General features: G+C 41.3%; 1 protein-coding gene across 3 annotated transcripts; it reads left to right on the top strand.

Moving 5' to 3' along the window:
* Positions 1–6218: 6218 nt before the first annotated feature.
* Positions 6219–13558, top strand: LOC147447655 (uncharacterized). Of its 3 annotated transcripts, XM_086523388.1 has the most exons (4): positions 6219–6655; positions 9919–9941; positions 11070–11080; positions 11226–11974. In XM_086523388.1, exons 1-4 carry the CDS (start codon positions 6443–6445, stop codon positions 11321–11323), a joined length of 345 nt encoding a protein of 114 aa, XP_086379514.1. In that variant the 5' UTR covers positions 6219–6442; the 3' UTR covers positions 11324–11974. The 3 variants fall into 3 exon arrangements, with proteins under 3 accessions (XP_086379514.1, XP_086379512.1, XP_086379511.1); XM_086523386.1 differs by lacking the exons at positions 9919–9941; positions 11070–11080; positions 11226–11974 and adding an exon at positions 13305–13558 and having other exon boundaries at positions 6223–6655; XM_086523385.1 differs by lacking the exons at positions 11070–11080; positions 11226–11974 and having other exon boundaries at positions 6224–6655; positions 6784–10061.
* The last annotated feature ends 6418 nt before the right edge of the window (positions 13559–19976 follow it).

Raw genomic sequence — 19976 nt, 5'->3', positions numbered from 1 at the left:
CATCAACAGTGTTACCCAAAGTGTACCTTCACAGTCCCAAAAGGTGAGACTAAATCAGAGCCTAAATCAGAGCCAAACAATTTTGAACTCTTACAATGAAGCAGGCTATAGTGATCACCCTAGGAAGGGGGGAGCTGTAAATCCATCAAAATCAGCTTATGTACCAGGAAATGCTACACCAGTTACAAGCCCTAGAGCCTTTAACCAATAGACCCCTTCAAAACAAAAACAATTGAAAGATCATATGGTTGTTGGAAGTTTCCAATTGACCCAGATTCCATCATAGTCTACAGATAAATGCCTCTATGAAGATCATCAAGGATAGAAGTTTCAGCTGACCTCCACAAATCAGAGTGAAAAGCCGGCAATCCAATAGTGTTCAAACAGCTTCATGTGACCAAGCTCACATATGCATATCAAGATGCACATGGTAATGAATATCAGCAAGATCATGACCTTGTACAAACCCCTATGGATGGCCCAACTGAAGTCAAAGACTATCTGAAGATGACGCAAAGCCTCAAGCTGCCAGAACAAGTGACAAAAAAGTCAAAGTCAATGAAAGCTAAAGTCCAAAAGGATACACAAATTTCACCACCAAAATCTCCCCCGAAGAGACAGATTCTACGACAGTGGATCTTTTAAGATCAAAGGTTACTCAGATGCAGGCAGATAATGCTCATCAATTGCAAACAAAAAGTACACTATCACAGTCATACGAGTTAACATCAATTGAAGCAGGCGATCAAAGCAAAGAAGTTGAAGAAAAAGCTCAACCAAAGGACACAACCACTCCTAAGACAATAAAGTGCAACATTGTTGGTGAGAATGAAGAAAAGTTGTCAAGTGACATAAAGCTAGATTTTCAGCTAGACAAGAACCTCATGTCTTTTCAGACTTGGAAAAAATGTGGCCAACCATAGCCGGAAGATACTCCTGAATTTGTGAGCATATCAGGAAACAAACGAGTAGAATGCTGGGGAATCATCTCCACCACCATTGAAGTAAGTTCACAGATCACCATAGCTCAATTCCATGTGATCATAGCAAAAAGATATGCCACACGACATCATAATGGGAATTCCAATTGCCCAAAAGGTCCTAGAGATACAGAGTTCAATGAAGATGCAGTCTTCAGAGACAACCAAGAATGAAGACCAAGACTGGTCACCTGCGGACGACAACACAAGGTCCTCAAGCACAGTTAAACTGGAGACTTATATGAAAGCAAATCTTATTGAAGATGATTCATCTCCATCGATTAGAACTTCAGAAGAGCTTAAAGCAAATCAGGCAATAGCAAGTTCAAATCTAACAGAGCAAAGAACAATCACGGAAGCTATTGAGCAGAGAAATCCATCAAATCCAAAAGTTAAGAAGAATGAGGTTGCAGACAACCAAGAAGAAATAGGAAGTCCAAAGTTCCAGACATTGCCAGCTAAAGCAGCTAATCTAAGTCAGATTGGAAAGAAAAGTCTCAAGTCACTCTCCATAGAGACACAGCTAGATCAAGATGAGACCATGGAAAAATCACGACAAAGATCTTCAATAGAATCTCCAATGAGAATATTTGTAGTTCTCAACAATACAAACGGAGCAAGTGTCAGATGCAATGCTCTACTAGATAAAGAAGCAAATTGCAATATGGTTGCAGACAACATTCATAGAATTCTAGAGATTACTCCATGGAAACATGATAGCAAAACAATGCAAGGTTTGCATACAAGTAAAAAAGAAATGGTTGCTACCCTTAGCATCCAAAATCATGAAGAGCAGGTAATGTTTCAGGAGAAGCCGTCAAAGGAAATGCTTGCAGATGTCATCATTGGACATCAGTGGTTAGACCAACACAAGGCCTACAAATAAGATACAATGCTAATACTCTCTTCTCCAAGAGGTAGCCATCAACATTTACAGGTACCGATAATGCTAGATTCAGAGTTGAAAAAGTCACAAGAGTCAAAGACTAGTCTTGCTGACAAAGGTAAGGCCAAAGTGAAACCTCCACCGACTAGCAAAGAAGGTGTGAAATTATATGCCTCTTCAAGAAAATCAGGCTTTCAAAATTTCAAGTCAAATGCTGACCCAATTGAACCCTCTAAGGAGACACCTAGAAAAGCAAAGATATATCAACCAAAGTACTCAAGAAAGCAAAGGAAAGTCAAGCAAGTGCTTGTTCCGAGCAGTTTAGTTAAAGTCAATGATCCAGTTTGGATTAAGGACAGGAAATCAACACATGAAGACAAACACATGGCATGGATAGAATCACAATGGAAATTAAAGAACATGAGTACTATGGAGGTAACAGACATATATGGGTACCAAAACCGCAGGTTAGAGCATATGAAGTAACTTCAAGTCCCTCCCCAGAAAGAAGGCCCACAAGGTATCAACCTCGACAATGTCCTAGGATACCTAAGAAGCAGGTATACAATAGAACAACATCGAAAGATGCTAAAGTCAACCACAACTCTCAAAAGGATACAGAACAAAGACGGATCTCAAAGAATGTTCCTCTTGGACAAGAATTCTACACAGGTTATACAAAGATTTGGCTACCAGTCAACCACAAGCCAACTACAACTACACCAGACCTGCATGAAGATCTTAAGAGCTCAACACGACCTAGAGCTCAACAAAGTCAAAAAAGGAGATACAAAGGTTGTCAAGAGATTTGGATTCCTAATTCTTCCAATGCTCCGAGTCAAAAGCCAGATGCCGACAGCCAACAGAGGCCTACAACAACATCAAAGACTCCTATCAACATGCCTACTTGGAGAATCAAACGGATAATGGAGTCTTCATAGTTAAAGAAGGACAACCCAACCACGTGAATGCATATTTCTATTTGCCGCCTTTTTAATTCCATATCTATTAGTAAATAATCCCTTGAGTACTTTATTAATATTTCCAATGTTAATAAGTACCCCAATAATGCACGTATCCCATAGGTAATTTTTTTCCACTGGTTTTTTTTACTTTAATCATCCAGGTATTAGACCCTAATGTAAATCCTCATTATTTTACTTCTCTTGTACATACTTTTCATAAATAAACAACTGCCTTATCATTATCCTATTACAATGGACAAATGCAACATCATCTCTCACATCAGACATATTCGGACCAATCAAGATGTTGCAGCAAATTAAACCTCATCAACAAATTCAACGACCAATGAAGACAATCAGCCCATCAACAACTAATCAAAAACCTTCCATGGCCTCCACGGACACTTTTCAACAGTGCCCGAGGACGGGCATTAAAATCGGAAGGGGGGAATGTTAACTGAGCCGACGTCAGTTAACAGGATCTTCTAAAGATCGAAGCCTTATGAATGCACATCAAAGATGAATATGAAGAAGCAGTGAAGAGCTACACACTTTTCACATTTTTTCCAAAATGGCCATGTATTGTAATTTCCCGATTTATTTAGCCATTGTGATAATTGTAACTTGTTATGGGCTCAATAAGAGTTCCAAGATGTAAAGCATAGGACAATTAGTGTACCTAGGTTGTAGATACAATAAGTTTGGAGCCTTAAAGGTCTTGGGCGCCGGACACTACACATTTTAGAACTCGGCTAAGGTATAAAAGCCAACTTTGTTAAGATTTTATTAAGTTTTTGGATAGTGAAACACATCGTGAGCTAACTATGCTCACTTCTCTCCTTCTCGCGCTTCTTACTCCCTTCCCGGTTGTCACATTGTAGTGCCGACTGTTGTGTTGCAATCGTAGGTAAGAGCTCTACGCATTGACGTAAGCATTTCATGGGAATCTGTAGCTTTTTGGGTCGCCGACCTGCGGCCTAATTTCATCACAAGTAGGAGTTTAAGCTTCAAAATCATAAAATAAGTATAGGCGGGGTATTGGGGCATCATTGCTAAGCATTTAGATGCATTCTAGATCGAAAACGACTAGGTCAAAAACTCACTGCTGCTGTTAATAATCGTGATTTTTTCATTTGACCTAAAGTGAGATTTGAGACCATAAGCATGTGTGCTTAGGTCTTATAAACATGTCCTAGAAGTTTCATAACGTTTGGATGTCGTTTGATGCTGTAAATGTTGTGATTTGTTTATCTATGAGCGACTAGCTTTTGGTGATTTCTGTCATTTGAGTGTAGCTTGAGTTAGATGCGAGTTGTTTGTTGTTTTCCAAGAGATTGACAACCTCTTGTAGCCTCATGCACTAGTCGAGTCAGCTTCGTCCCATGGATAACAATTATATTTGTGTTTCTCTCTATGTCTGTAATAAGATAGGAGTGAGGTTAGACACCCGTCCCACATTTTGTGAACACTTAGATAGGCTACGCACATGGTTAGGTGAAACGCCCGAATGACAGGCAACAAAGTTAAAATGATGTAAAAATAAATAGATAAATTATAAATCAGATTGGATGCCTTGCATGGCTGTCGAAGCTGTTAACACTGATTCATCCACCCGACTACATTGAGAGAAAGCGCAAAGGGAACGTCAAGCTCAACCTTGGGTGGTTTCAACGGCAGTAAATCAAAGTTTTGCATTCTTGCTCGTCGTGTGTTACCAGGTCTTGCGTGCATTTGTTGAGGTCAAAGTCAAATTTTCCTTTTTCTAAACCCAGGAAGGTCACCTAATAAAAACGTAACTTATCACGTGAGTTCAACAGAAGGGTATTTAAAGTTCTTGAAACTTACAGAAATATATATACAAAAGGGTATTATTGTTTTAAATTTGAAAAAAACTTACAGATTTCAAAAGAAAAGGGTACATTATATTCTTAACAAAATTCACAGATAAGGGGTTTTACAAACATGTCTTGAACGCACGTGATATAGTAGTTTTACACATAGTGAACCCCCCGAGTTTCTAAACCTATCTTTAGCTTTGGTAAGTGCTAATTACACTAACTCATTAAAAAAACATCTCCTAAAATGGATCCATGTGCTAGGACCACCAAAATTTGACGGGGTCAGATGGGCCACTTCTTGGTCGGTCGGGGCTCGACGATCGGATGCATGTGAATCGGTGATGGGAAATAAGAGTCACCTCCCTTTCCCTCCTTGAGATGTTGATAACAAACCATTCCTACCCAATCAGGAAACTGGACAAGGAAGCATGTGGCAGCCAATGAATCTCTCTCTCTCTCTCTCTCTCTCTCTCTCTCTCTCTCTCTAAGCGTGCACGTCAATTCAAAATGTATGGGGAAACCGGGTGGTGTCTTGCCTTGGACCTCCAGGTGGTAGTGGCAGTGACACAACTATCCTCATGTGACCACTTCGCCAGGCTTAGGAGTGCCATAAGTAGGCGTAGATTCAGTTACAGTTAACTGCACATGGTGTGAGCATGCTCTTAGGCGGTGGTAAGGCAAGACTTAGTTTTGAGTTATCTACACTGGTCATTAAGCCTCCTTTTTTGTCACACGCTAATAACTAAGCCTGCTTAGTACAACTATGCATGATTTGGCCAACTATGCCAAAATTGGCATAGTTGCAAAACGCGAAGGGGAGTGAATCAATGCGCACAGAAGCAAAACCGCAAAGCAGAGATTTCTCTAGCTTTTCCTTATAAATGATGGAGCCCAGATTCCATTATGCTCTCTCCACGTAAGGCATGTAGTAGCGTCCAACTTTATAACTATGCGCTGGTCCTCAGAGTTGTCATCAGTTTCTACCGAGCCACCGGATAGTTGCCGCCTTGCAACCTCCAATTGGCAGTTCTCCGGGTATTGAGACCTCTCGCGTGACCCCTCAAACCTTAAGAAACTTACTTTTTTAATATAAATGCCCTTAGTCAGCATAGTTATCCATTACGGATAACTATGCCTTGTGTGACCATGCCCTTAAACTTTTAGCAAATGCGTGTTCCTGGGTGGGTTGACGCTCGTTGGGGTTTGGCGGACATGATAGGGTGGAGTATATGTGGTAGGGTGAAACCATCTGATACATGTTGCGACTTTTTAGCGGGGTCAATCAGGATTGCACTAATCAAACAGTGAGCCGGCAAGGCCATGGAGGGAATGGACTTTGGAGAAACATGTTTCCAACTTTCCTGCTCGGCGCTCATTAGGCAATGGTCACACGAGGCTTAGTTATTAGTTATTTGAACAAATAACTAAGCCTCATTCTTGGTCACACACAGAAAGGAGCATTAAATGAGTTACTAAGCCTACACTTTGTAGCTATGCCAATTTTGGCATAGTCGTCAAGTTCAAGGCATAGTTGGATGAATGAATAACTAAGCTACACTTGACCATGCAAGAGGCAAGCCTTTCGCTTTCCTTGCTTACGTATCAAGTTCTATTTTGATGTCCCCTCTTCATTTTCCCCTCTAGGGAAAGGGGGTTATGGCGTTACACGAGGCCGTCAGAGACGGCATCCTCTCCAATCTGAGTCAGTAGCTCCCTGGTAGCACAAGGTTTTCCCAGCCCCCCAAAGTGCAAGCCCAAGTCGCTAATGCTTACATGCAACATAGCCAAATTATCAACAGTCAGGAACATCCTGTGTCACACCCTCTTCCTCCTCAACATAATGAAGCTTTTGCCACTCGGCCTATGAGCAGCTTTGCAGGTTCAATCCCTATGGGATACAACAATCATATGCTGACATTACAAGGCAAGTTCTACACCATAGGCATTTTAACCCGCTTTTTCATCCCTCGGGCTTCTAAGAGAAAGGTATGCCTTTGACATCTCTTAATGCTGAAGTTCACTCTAATGTTGTTAAAGGAAATTATTCACCTAGTAATGCTGCTAGAGAACTATCTCACAGTCCTATTAAACTAGTTGTTTTCCATGAGGAACAGGTTGACAGTCCCCCTATGACCCATGGACAAGATCCTGCTGGTTTGAACCCTGACGCTCCCTCATCTTCTCACCTTGGTTCTGATGAGGATAATAGAGGGGATGAGGCCCTTGTTATAGTAAGCAGGATTTGGAATCTTGGTTTGGGCAGTTGCAAGACAAATTAGTGATTGGCCTTTGTCACAGCCCTAGGCCTTCCCTTGAAGCTCTGAAAAGTTGGATCTTTTCTAATTGGGAAAATAAAAACCTGTTCCCCTATCATATCCAGTATTTACCCAACAACTACTACTTGTTCTTCTTTGAGGATTCTAGGAGTGCCTTGCAGGTTATTTATGAAGGGGGTAGTGGCTAATCAAGAGCACACCTTTGTCCTTCTTCAAATGGCACAAGGGATTCAATCCAAGAGGTGATAAACCAACATGTGTCCCCTTATGGGTGGACTTCCCTGACTTACCCATTGATTACTACCCATGGCTAAAAATCATTGGTGCCATGGTAGGAAAGGTCCTTGGACAGTAATCTAGGGGTGGCATCAATCCAAAGTGGGACCCTCAACTACTAATAGAGGTTGATGTTTGGTAAATCCCTTAAGATGGAGGTTCCTTTCAAAGTTTCTACAGGTCTGCTTTTGCATACTCAAAAGATATTTTACAAGAACCTACCAAACTCTTGCTTCAACTGTCATGCTCAAGGACATCAAATCAAAGACTGCCTAGAGATGGCAAAAAAGAAGGCCTCCCCTCAAGAAGCAGGACAGAATCAGCAATTTCAACAAGTGCCTAGGAAAAACACTACGAGGAACCCTAAAGCTCCTAAGACTAATGGGACCAAGCTAAACACTAGGTTTGACGCTCTCTCGACGCTCTATTGGAGGAGGTTTTTGACCCTCTGATTGAGCTTGGAGACATTGGTGTACAAAAGAACTCCACTTCCAACCGTGATCCCTGCCAAGATACAATGAATGGTGCTCAAGAAGGACCTTCTAAGGAGGCCATTTCTAATGGGATGCCTCAACCAAGTCAAGCTCCCCCTAGCCCAAATGTGATCAGACTAGAGGCTCCTCCTCTGAATCAAGCTCCTCGGACAGTGATGAAGAGGTCATCAAAATTACTCAAGCTAATGAGAAGGAATCTTAAGAGCAAATGTTTATCAATGAGCTTAACCAACATGGCCATATAGCCAAATAGTTTCTGGCTGCTTCCCCAAAAATGTCCTCTGACACCCATATGACTCAAGCTGAGGAAGAATCCTTTCCAACTCAAGGGACCTCCAAGAGCAAGAGGAAGAAGGAAAAGAACATAGACCATGGGAGAGCGTCTGTCTCTCTAGCCAAGCCTTCAAAAACCAGTAAAAAATGAAGTGCCCAAATCTGAAAGTATTTTCTCTTAATTGTAAAGGAGTGAGTGATCCTTCAAGGGCTGCTTGCATCAAGAAATGGCTCTCTAATATTAGTCTAATCCCCGACTTTATTTGTCTTCAGGAGCTCAAAGCTTCCAAGGACTCTTTGGACTGCAATCTAAAGAGAATTAGCACCAACCACCAGTAGTTCCACATTGATCACACTGTAGGCAGAGGTGGAGCTGCCATTGGTATAAAACAAGCTTATGCTTCTTTCGTCTCTCAGATTAAGAAAGATCCCCGAGGCTCTTGGGTGGTTGTCACTCTTGATGCCCCATTTAAAATCACGCTAGCTAATTTTTATGCCTCAAATTCTTCTACTGAAAGGGGCTACTGTTGGCAAGGCCTATCTTCACTCTTCAATCCACTTGTGCTTGTAGGAGACTTCAACATGGTAGAAGTTATTAATGACAGTTGGAACAACAGAGGTCAAGTCATTTCAGGAAAGGAAAAGGAACTTTGGGCTGATATGCCCAGCAAGTTAGATTTGATTTATCTCAAAAGATAGTTGCTACACCTGGACCAACAAACAACATGGGGACAATTTCAGGGCAGCAAGGCTTGACAGGGTGTATATGAGTATAGGGTTACTATAGGAGCATTGGTAGATAGACTGTAAGTCTGACTCTTATCTTCTCTTGTCAGATCACAAACCAATTATTTTTTACTTCAATAGAACAGAAAACTCCTCTAAAGCCGGGTGGATTCATTTGGACCAGTCTCTCTTCAAGCTTAAGCTCATAAGAGAAAAAGTCCATAATAGTTTCAAGCTTGCTTTTAAGATTTGTCACTCTCCTTTCGATGCTTGGGAAAAGGTTGTTAGAGATATTTAGAGAACTCTTACCACCTACAAGAGGATAGCTAAAGACCTCAGGGCTAAGAGAAGAACGATGATAAGAGATCAAATTCTTGTTGCTGAAGAATCCACTCCTAGCTTAGATCCTCCCCCCATTGATCTCCTCGAGATTAAGAAAAATCTTAGGCAAGAAGAGCTCTTGGAAGCTAGTAGTGCCCTTGTTTATACTAGGGAGTTTTGGGTTGGCAAGCTGGATAGACCTAATAAAAACATGTTTGACTTGCTCAAGAAGAAAAAGGCGAAGGATTTTGTGCCCTTCCTGAAAGTTTCCAATGGGCAACTTGCTTCTTCTCACAAAGAAAACTTGAATATTGCTCGGCAGTTCTTTGCCAGTATCTTCTCTGCACCCCCCCCCCCCCCCCCCCCCCCCCCCCCCCCCCAAAGAAACAAGGAAATCCAAGAGGCTAGGGCACTCATTGCTCTTAAGAGGAAGAAAACTTTGTCCACTACACTGCTAAAATGATGGACCTTCCTATTTCTGAGGGGGAGCTCAAAGAATCTATTAACAATTTGAAGCCTGGAAAGTTCCCTGGTCTTGATGGTATCCTTAATGATTTCTTTATTGAGTATTAGGATTTCATGATTCCTTTCATTCTTAAAGTATGGCAAGAATCTACTAGGAAGGGAGCTCTTCCTGCCTTTGTTAATACTGGAGTCATTAAGCTCATTCATAAAAAAGGGGGTAGGGAGGATCTTAGTAACTGGAGACCTATCACTTGTGTGACTACTCTGTATAAAATATTTGCCTTGTGTCTAGCTAGAAGAATAAGTCCTCTTATGAATGAAATCATCCTTAAGGAGCAGAAAGGATTTACCAAAGGCAGGTTTATTTTGGATGCAGTTATAACTTTGTGGGAATGCTTTGAATTTTCTTTGGAAACAGGTTAGGACTTTCTCTTCTTCAAGGTGGACTTTGACAAGGCGTATGATAGAATGGAATGGGACTTCATTCTACAATCTTTGGCAGATATTGGCTTTGGAAGAAAATTCATTAAATATGTGCTTATTATTTTTGGTAATGCGTATGCAAGAGTTGCTGTGAATGGTGAACTCCCAGACCCTATTTTTCTTATGAGGTCAATTAGGCAAGGCTGCCCTTTGGCTCCACTCCTCTTTGTAATTGCATTAGATACTCTAGGTTGGCTCATTCAAGAAAGGCTGAATGATGATAAAACCAAGGGAATGCAAATACCAGGTGCTGACAAACCTTTATGTCTCCGGCAATTTGCTGATGGCACAAATGATGTGATGAAGGCAGATCCTAACTCAGTTGACAATTTTCTTAAGTGTTTGAACACATTTTGTCTTGCAAGTGGTTCTTGTATCAACCATTCTAAGACAGGGTTCAAAGCCTCAAATGGTCTTATTCCCCCTTCAATGTTTGCTACTGGATGCCAGAATATCCATGATGGACAGGTCTTCAGGTTGTTGGGAATCCCAGTGGGCTTCAACATCTCCCTTGAGGAGATGTGGTAGTGGATACTTGAGAAATTCAGGAAGAAAATCTTCTCTTGGCAGAATATGCAAGCTAACCTGGCTGCTAGAGTCTTTGTACTTAATCATCACTGTCTGCTACCTTCACTAATCTACTTCTTGTCTTGTTGGATGCCCTCTAAGAAGAAAATTAATCAAGCAATTCAGCTTGCTAGAAGATTTCTATGGGGTGGCAATGATATAGGTACCAAAGTCCCTAAAGTTGCTTGGCACATTTGATGTCTACATAAAGCAAGAGGAGGGCTTGGCATTCTCACCATCACAAAAATGGCACAGAAACTGACAGCCAAGTGGATAATGAGATCCACCTCAAGCAATGACTTCTGGGCATGCTTGATTAGAAGAGTGATCCCCAAAGGTTTTCTAAAGGATTATAAAGCTTGGACCTGTCTATCTCAATGGGACCTGATTACCGCACCTGTACAAATCAAACTCCCACCTAACTCCATCTCTGCAAGATTCTGGATAGCCTGGATGGAGACAAAAAAGCAATGGAAGCCTTCAAGGAAATTCATTTCTAACCCTCACTTCTATTTGCAGGACTCTATATGGTATGTACATACACCTCACAAAGCTAGCTTGAGCCCTATTAAAACTTGGAAAGATGTTCATTGTCAAGGGGTCCTTATGTCATTACAAGAAATAACTGACACCTAACATCTTATTCTGGTTGTCACAAAATGAGGTTGCATGTAGGATTTCTCTGTTTCAAAATATCCTCCAGCCGAACATTGGATACAGAAGAAGCTCCAATCTTCTCCCCCTCTTGGTTTTGGACTGCTATAAGTATCTAGAGCTCACTCCAAAGTTTGAAGACTCTTTGAAGAAAAGACTCAACCAAAAATGGAAAGTATGTTGGAGCAGTAAACAGTGGATTTTCAGATTTAAAAGCTTGTGGAGCTTTCTGATCCCAATTAAGTAGAGCTTTGTGAGCTGGTTACTTCTACATCAAGGTGTCTGGATAGGACACAGAGCACTTAAAGTAGGAATTGGCGATGGTTTATGTCCCAGATGAAAGCAACACAAAGACACAATTCATTTGTTTATGACTTGCCCCAAAGCCCAAGGTCTTCAAAAAATCTTGCACTGTGTTTGTTTGTCACTTCATCCTCAGCCCTTTAACTACTTAGAACTGTTGGTGGGCGAATGTAGAAGCTTGGACATTCCCCTGTGGAATCTGTGGAGGAACACCTACATATGGTACACCTGGATTCAAAGAATTAATGCTCTTTTCAACAAGAACTCAGTTTCTACAGAATATATGCTGCTTCACAGCTTGCTAAGCTGAGCTTGGATTCAATTAAGGATGCTTCCGAAGAACCAGTATACATGCTCCACAGAAGGACTCCATGGAAAACTTGGAGAACCATGCTTCTCAAAATGTTTTCTAAGGATAGACACTTCATGATTCAACTCTGTATGAAGTTGTAATTCCTTGTTTGAGACTCCCTCTTTCCCTTTCTTTGAGGCCTTGTATTTTTTTAAATTTTCTCTTTAATTATACATTCTGTTCTTTAAAAAAAAAAGAGAGGCTTAGTTATTCATTTAATGCTTTGTCTTTGCATAGTTGGCATAGTTATCAATAACTGATAACTAAGGCTATGGTCACGCGAGGCTTAGTTTTCAAGAGCAGCTCTCGACCAACTCTGAGTGTTCGCAGCTTTTCATCGGCGTAGTTTTCTAACTATGCCAAAAAACGCATAGTTTGAAAACTATCCGGGCTAGATGCCGGTGAGTTCTCCTGCAGCTCCGGTTCTCTCTCCTGTTGTGCCTGTTTGTCTCTCCCCCTCTCTCTCTCTCTACCCGTTCTTGCCCGTCACCCTATGATTGTCCGTACCTGGAATGGTCAGAACTGGTCGACGCTTACGGAAAACTAAGCCTCGCGTGACCATGCCCTAAGCCTGGCGTGACCTTTGAAATTTTCGGTGTTAACTTTTGCTACACATGTGACATTAGTGTGCACAGCAGCACAATACCTGTTTCTTTTTCGGAGGAAGTAGACATTGTATTTTAAAAGTAGAGCTAAAAAGTATCTTTTTTTTTTTTTTTTTTTTGAGAGAAGTTGAATCTATACTAATAGATAATGGGGGAGGGAATTCCGGCTCCCCCCCCTCGCCACATGGCGGCATGTGCTTGCTCCGTCCAATGTGGCCTGCAAACCTGGCAACTGTGCAGAGAGAGAGAGAGAGAGAGAGAGAGAGAGAGAGAGAGAGAGAGAGAGAGAGAGAGAGATGGCCCAAGGTGCTTTCTCCTGAGTCCTGGGACTCCATTGGAAGTTGCACCACAGGCGGACGCTTTCTCCTGAGTCCCGTTGGGAGCTGTACCACAGGCGGAGAGAGAGAGAGAGAGAGAGAGAGAGAGAGAGAGAGAGAGAGAGAGAGTCTCCTGACTGTGGGGCCAGTGGTGTCTGCAGCCCGGCAACACAGGACACAGTCGAGACCGTGAGAAAGAGAGAGAGAGAGCAACAATACCTGAGAGAGAGAGAGAGAGAGAGAGAGAGAGAGAGAGAGAGAGAGAGAGAGCTGCGTCTGTGTGTGTGTGTGTGTATGTGTGAGAGAGAGAGAGAGAGAGAGAGAGAGAGAGAGAGAGAGAGAGAGCTGCGCCTCTGTGTGTGTGTGTGTGTGTGTGTGAGAGAGAGAGAGAGAGAGAGAGAGAGAGAGAGAGAGAGACTGGGCACCCTCCTGTTGTAGTGGTTAGCTGCAATTGGGATAGCTGGGCGTAATGGTTAATTATGTGTTGTCTATTTTACTTATTGAGTTGATGATGATTTTGTAGAGTGGAATGCGAGGAGTTGATGAAGAGGCGACGGCAATTACTCTTGGCCATTTTATATTTGCACAGTATCTTAGAACATCATTTCAATAAGCCACTATGGCTCTGTAAATAGTCGTAGTGGGAACTCTCCTTATGGGTCATGCAAGAACTAATGAGCTTCACTCATTTGCAAAAGTAAAGTGGTTGTAAAAGAGGGGCCTCAATTTTTGGCACCTTAAACTCAAAGTAATATATTAAATACCAACTTAAACTCAAAGTAATATATTAAATACCAACTCCACAAGAGAGAGAGGTAGTGGAGTTTGGGGCTAGATTTAGGCCTTTCTCTTGCAGATTCTCTTCTCTACTCTCTTAAGCTATGGTTATTTTGTTGTGTACTCTCTAATCTAGTCTCCATCTCTTACACCTCTCTTACACTCTCTTACAAGTTTGTCTATGTCAATTCTATGTTTAGTGTGTGTGTGTGTGTGTGTCATAGTCTAGGTGAGTGTGTGTGCTTGGAAATTGGAAGAAGAGGTGGACAGTTTGATGGTGATGGCTTGAAAGCTTGTGTTGAATATTCTAAGCGGTCGATCTCCCCCTCTTCTCCCAACAGTGGCATTAGAGCAAACAGGTTTGAGTAAATTGGCATCAGATTTCAATTTCAAGAAGGAAATTTCTCGAATCGACAACCTCGAAATTGCAATCTATCAAATTTGCAATACAAAGATTCAAGGATTCGTGGAAATTCAAATCTTAATCGGTCTAATTTGCAAAACAAATTCTACTCGGTCATCAATTGGTGGCGAATTGGCTACTAATCGGTAACCGGTTTCCAATTTCGGCTTCACAACGATTAAACACGGGTATGCGCAACATCTATTTTGCGATAAATACTAAAATTTGTGGAAATATGACGATACGGGTAAGAAGGTGATAAGAAGATTCGAAAGAAGTTGGAATAAAAACGATGGAACCGACTCGGGATAGGAGGATTTTGAAAGATTTTAGAAGGGTTGTACTCGGCGAAATTAAGAGTGGAAATCTTCTCTAAAGCTTGGCAAATTACACGTTGTGGAACAAAGTAGGCGATCACGGCTATCAAAGAAAAGACGAAGAGAATTTGAAGGTCCTCCAAGGAAGCTTGAATCCCTCGAGCTGTGAATTCAAGCTTGAAATTCACCCCGAGCAACTCGAACCGAAGCACACTGTGGGACACAACCCTTGCACACAAAATCAATCTTAATTGACCTACAATAAAAGTGCCTTTGATTGGTAGCAAGAGAATCTCTTTTGCTTGGGGAACATACTTTCTTACTATCACAAAGCCCAATTTCCATTGTAGAAAGTGCTATCTCCCAAATCATCACAGCCTGCTTGTTTTCCTCTTGTACTTGTTGCCAAGACATTATCAGGCATAAAAGTTAACTTAACTTTAACTTTGAAGACTTTGAATTCAGTCGTATGTAGTTTTGAAAGTTTAAAAGTCTCCTTTTGCTATTTAAATACCAAACCCACCAATTTAACTTAAAAGTCTTCCTTTTCTAAGAAGTCAGTCACCCCTTCTTTCAATACTCTTGGTCCTCGACAAAACTCACCCATCTGCCACAGCAGTGAATCTTGGTCGGAACCGGTGGAAATTCTTCAGCTTCGAACTGGCCAAAAATAAAATAAAAAAATTAATCGGCACCGACGGAGACAAATTTTCTTTCGAAGTCGTCAAGTTTTCAAAGAACAAAATTGATTCTTTTTGAAAACTGGCTATCACAATCGAGTCGACAATAATCCGCCAAGAAGCAAGTCACCTGAATAACTTGCAAATTTTTTTTGCGACTGCTACTGCTTTTTGCTTTGGGGGTACCAGAGATCGGGCGCCACGAAATTCAACCGACTCGCAGACGCTCCATCGGACTGCTCACTCTTCTGGCAATTTCCTAGCGCGTCGCCATTCTGGACTGGACACCACTGCTCGTTCTCAGCTAAGTACATTACATTTCTCTTATTTATTTTATTTTATTCCGCATATTGCATCTGCAAATATCACCAAATAGCCTTTTTAAGCATTACCATTTAATTATTTGTAAAAAAAAAAGAAAAAAAAGAAAAGAAAAAGAAAAGCATGCAATCATGGCACATCTTCCTCATGCCCCCACGATTGCAGAGCAACTTCAAAATTTACAGCAGTCACTCACATATGAACGCATGCGAAGGCAAGAACTTGAAGATAAATTATTGCATTCTGCACGCACCGAATCTGCACCGACACCCAAGAAAAACAAAATTAGCAACAAAGCCTTCACTTTCAAAGATTTTGATGGCACTAAAGATGCTAGTACGGTTCTAGCATGGGTTAGTCAACTAGATGATTATTTTTATGATGAAGACTTTCCCGAGTGTGAAATGGTAAAGTGTGCATCCAATCATCTCACTAGCAACACTGCATTGTGGTGGAATGCCACCAAACAACATGGAAGAACACCACGCACATGGAATGAATTTAAAAAATTGTTTTTACCTCAATTTTTGTCCACACAGTACAAAGCTAAAGCACGACGTCAATGGGATTGAATTCGACAGGGTAGAAATGAAGATGTACAGGGTTACACTGACCGTTTTTGGAATTGTCTATTTCAATTGCAAGCTATTGAACATGTTAGTCGCAGGAAATTGAAGCGAAAGTACATATCAGGCTTGGCACTACAAATTAGTGCTGAGGTAGATATGTTCGAACCAGATTTTCTGTCAAAGGCCATTAATTTGGCTCTCAACGAAGAAAAGAAGAAAGGTGGACATTCTTCTCACACTGATCAACCTGCTAACACTAACCGCAACAAGAGACCTCCTTTTTCTCCTACCTTTGACAGAAGTAAACACCAAAGCCGTACTTTTTTCAAAAGACGAAGATTTGACAATCCTCCTACCACTGCTCAACCTCATACGAGCAACAATCACAACAACACTCAGCAACAAACCAACATCCTTTCAACCAGCGTTCTCCTCCAAATTCTAATGGTAACAAAAAGGTGAAGTGTTTTAAATCATTAGGAAATTTCGGAGGTCATTTGGAGGGCCTTCTAAGAAAATGTATTTTTTGCACTCTCTCTCTAGAAAAAAAGGCATATAAAAGAGCTGGGTCTTTCATAGTAAAACTTCAAAAAGTGTACTTTAAGTAGATTCCTTACTCCTCTGAACATTCGTTCGTAGTGATTGAGGGATAATCCTCTTTTCAGTTGCATTGAATGAACAACGTCAATACGGAGGGAATGAGGCTAACATGGAGGGACGAATCCGCAGCCGCTATTCACTTTCCATTAAACCTGCACATTTGGCTAATGGCGCACTCCTCAAATGGCACAAGTGTTACCCAGAAACGAGCCAAATATCACCTTCACATTGATTTGGACAATGAGTACCAACCATTGATTAAGCGCAGTAAAACAAACACACATATACCTCCCGCCTCCATAGACACGCTCAGAGCTCAAGGAGCTAAACACATAGATATCTGGACGAGAGGCTCTCTCTACCCTAAGAATCCAATAACTAATGCGTCTCCACCGTTTGTCAATCCTACAAGCTTATTGACCTTTGCTGGTGATGGAGAAAAGGGCCTTCTGGGTTATTGTAAATCACTTACAAGAGAAGCTGAAACTTACAAGAGCATTCTCCAAGCTCAACAATGTGAGATTGTTCGCCTTTCACATTTACATTCTACAGATCAGGTTACCATTTTGCAACATAAAACAGAGGTACAAGAACTGAAAGGAAAGGTGCGAAGTTGTCAAATGAGGGACACCATCTTGGGTGGTCGTATCCGAAAGACGAAATTGCGCAATCTTGAAACATTGCAGGTTGCATCAGGAGGTCTCAAGAAAAGAATCCGAGCATTAAGATGATGCTTCTTGGTTGGCTACATTGTCTTAGTTAAGTAATCTCTTTGTTTTTTCTTGTTATGCATTGTTTTCATGTGCCTAAATAGTGTTAGTGAAGCAAATTTTCTGTTATTTACTTATGCATTGTCTTCATGTAGAGATTCAATCTATCCTGACAAGGAAAACATTGACCCCAAAGCCAAAATAGGAAAGAGATTGAAGCCACTTATAAGTAGAAGCCTGGCAGCAGATATAGTACATGACAAGAAGTTTAAGGTTCTACAAAGAAATGTAGTGGACCGCTTTATTTCAGAGAACTCAGTGCCTGCAAAAGAGATACAAGGCACACTTGATTCACTTGGTGTAAGCAAAAGAGGATATTCGGCTATCCAAAAGTCTGTCTCATCCATCTTTGTTAGGAAGGGTATAAAATCCAAACTTCTACCATCAGCCTCAAGTGTTTGGAAAGAGAGGCTTCAGCTTAACGAGGCACAGGGAGACTATCTTGGACAGCCCTTTCATATTAAAGCAACTTACAGTGGCCATGGAGCGAACATGGCATATGATGAGTTCAACAATATTTTTATGGACCTGCGGATACTACAGAAGAGAATGGTGGAGTTTTACAACATCACATTTGAAGAGTCACGTGGGCTATTACATTTTGTGTTAAAACTGGATGAGTGTGAGCTTGTTAAAGAGAAAAAGCTAGAGCGTGTTACTATTACTTTAATGAATAGAGCCCTCTCAAAGTGTCCCAGTGATGATCCTTTATATTTTAGTGTTCAATCAGAATCTAACATATGGTGGCTTGGTGCGTTTGAGGTAAGCGATATTCTCAAGTAAGCTAAAATGTTCAGATCTACTTAATTCTCATTTATTTTGTGTTGCAGGTAAAGAAAGAAGATCATGAGATTCTATATTGGGTGTTCCATCGAACTAATATTCCGGAGCTGATTGATCGACAGACTAACCAGGGAGAGGTACTACGTCTAGATGGAAGGGGAGACTTTCAAGTTCAGTGGCATCTTGCAGGTGACCTTAAAACATTAAAGTGCATGTATAATTGTGGAATGGGTGCAATGGCAAAGTCACCATGTTTGTTCTGCATGGAGCCTGCAAAGGTCATGGACCCAAAGTGGTGGAGAAAAGCTCCAACACGTCACATTGAGGATCCTGCTTTTCGACCAGTTTTGAAAATACCACTTGTGAATGTCCACATTTGTACAATGCATGCCCTTTGTAGAATTGTGGAGAAATTGGTCTATTTATACATCGGGTTTGCTTGGAAGATTAAGAACTCCGCAGAACGACAAGTAGCCCTGCAGTGCTTAGAAATGGTACTGTCGGATATGGGGCTTCATGGTGGCAATGTGAAAATCCAACGGGATGAAAAGAGATCAACTGCTGAGAAGGATGTCCCATGCAAACCATCCATCGGTGGGGTGAAGGCACGGAGGTTTTTATCTAAGCCCCAAGGTACAAGAGATCCAAAGCTAACAAAACATGGAAAAATATATAACACATCTTATGTTAGCAAGGTAGAGTATCAGAGCTGGAAAAAGCTACATATTGCAGTCAAAGACCACGAACCAACTACTCGTAACGCGAAGGCTGAGGTTTGGCGATCAATAGACATCCTATTTTTGATGTGCGACAAAGATGACTGGTCACAAGGTGATATGAACAAGTTCAAGGAAAATCTCAACCTACTGAAAAAATCATTCAAGACAGCATGGACAGACACCCAGATTACTCACTACATGGTATTATAATGTATTCTTTCTCTCTTATGTGCAAATATGTGACTGTAAAACATTCTAACTAATCTGTTTTCATATCCAGCACATCATCTTCAATCATTTGCCATATTTTATACAGAAGTATGGGAACCCGGCAATATGGAATACCCAAGGGATGGAAAAGTCTCATTACATGGCGAGAAATGCTTATTTCAGGCACACACGACATGGTGGCTCTCGAGTCAAGGCTAACAGTTTGAGAGAACTATTTGAATGGTTCTATCGTAGAATCATTCATCGAATGCAGGCAAAAGAAGTTTTGGCAAATTCAGAAACAGCACAAGCCATCAGACATTTACAACAACAAAAAGCTAAAAGATCAATGGCATACAACAACTCCGGAGCTCGTGAAAGTCAACGAAGGTGGAGAGAGACAATGGTGTATGTGAATCACAAGTGGAGAAAGATACTCTGAGTGGATGACATTGTACAAAATTTATGTAATACATGATCTTATACAATTGGTACTTGAAGTGTATCAAGATTTTGCAGGTTCAATTTTGTTTTTGGCACGTCACCCTTGTAACGAATCATGAGATGTTTGCCATACTCTAAAAGTTCATCTGGGTTTTGTCTACCAAGAGCTAGTGCCATTGCTGTGTAGGTGTAGTAATACGCTGCCCGACCACCTGTATAGCCTGGGCAGTAACCAAAACAATCTCTAGCAAACACTTTGTCCACAAGAATGACTTTATCTGCACTTTTGGGCAGCACCGGTCCACCCAAGAAGCGTGATAGTGTCTTGAATGTGTAAGTTGCTATTGAACCCTCTTGTGACATGGAATTGTGAAAAACTACTATCGGCGACTCGCAAAGCTTTGAAAGGTACTGTGCTAGGGCCGCATCCCTTCCTCGATACTCTCTTGTCTGGCGCCGAAGGAAGTCATCCTTGTCAGCAATCCAAGACTGCACATACAATGTCAGAAAATGACACAAACAGAGAGAGAGAGAGAGAGAGAGAGAGAGAGAGAGAGAGAGAGAGAGAGAGAGAGAGAGAGAGAGAGAGAGAGAGAGAGAGA

The sequence above is a fragment of the Adiantum capillus-veneris genome, chromosome 11, assembly GCF_014529385.1.
Source record: "Adiantum capillus-veneris isolate H3 chromosome 11, ASM1452938v2, whole genome shotgun sequence".
Taxonomy (NCBI): Eukaryota; Viridiplantae; Streptophyta; class Polypodiopsida; order Polypodiales; family Pteridaceae; genus Adiantum; species Adiantum capillus-veneris.
This window is presented reverse-complemented; position numbering and strand designations above follow the sequence as displayed.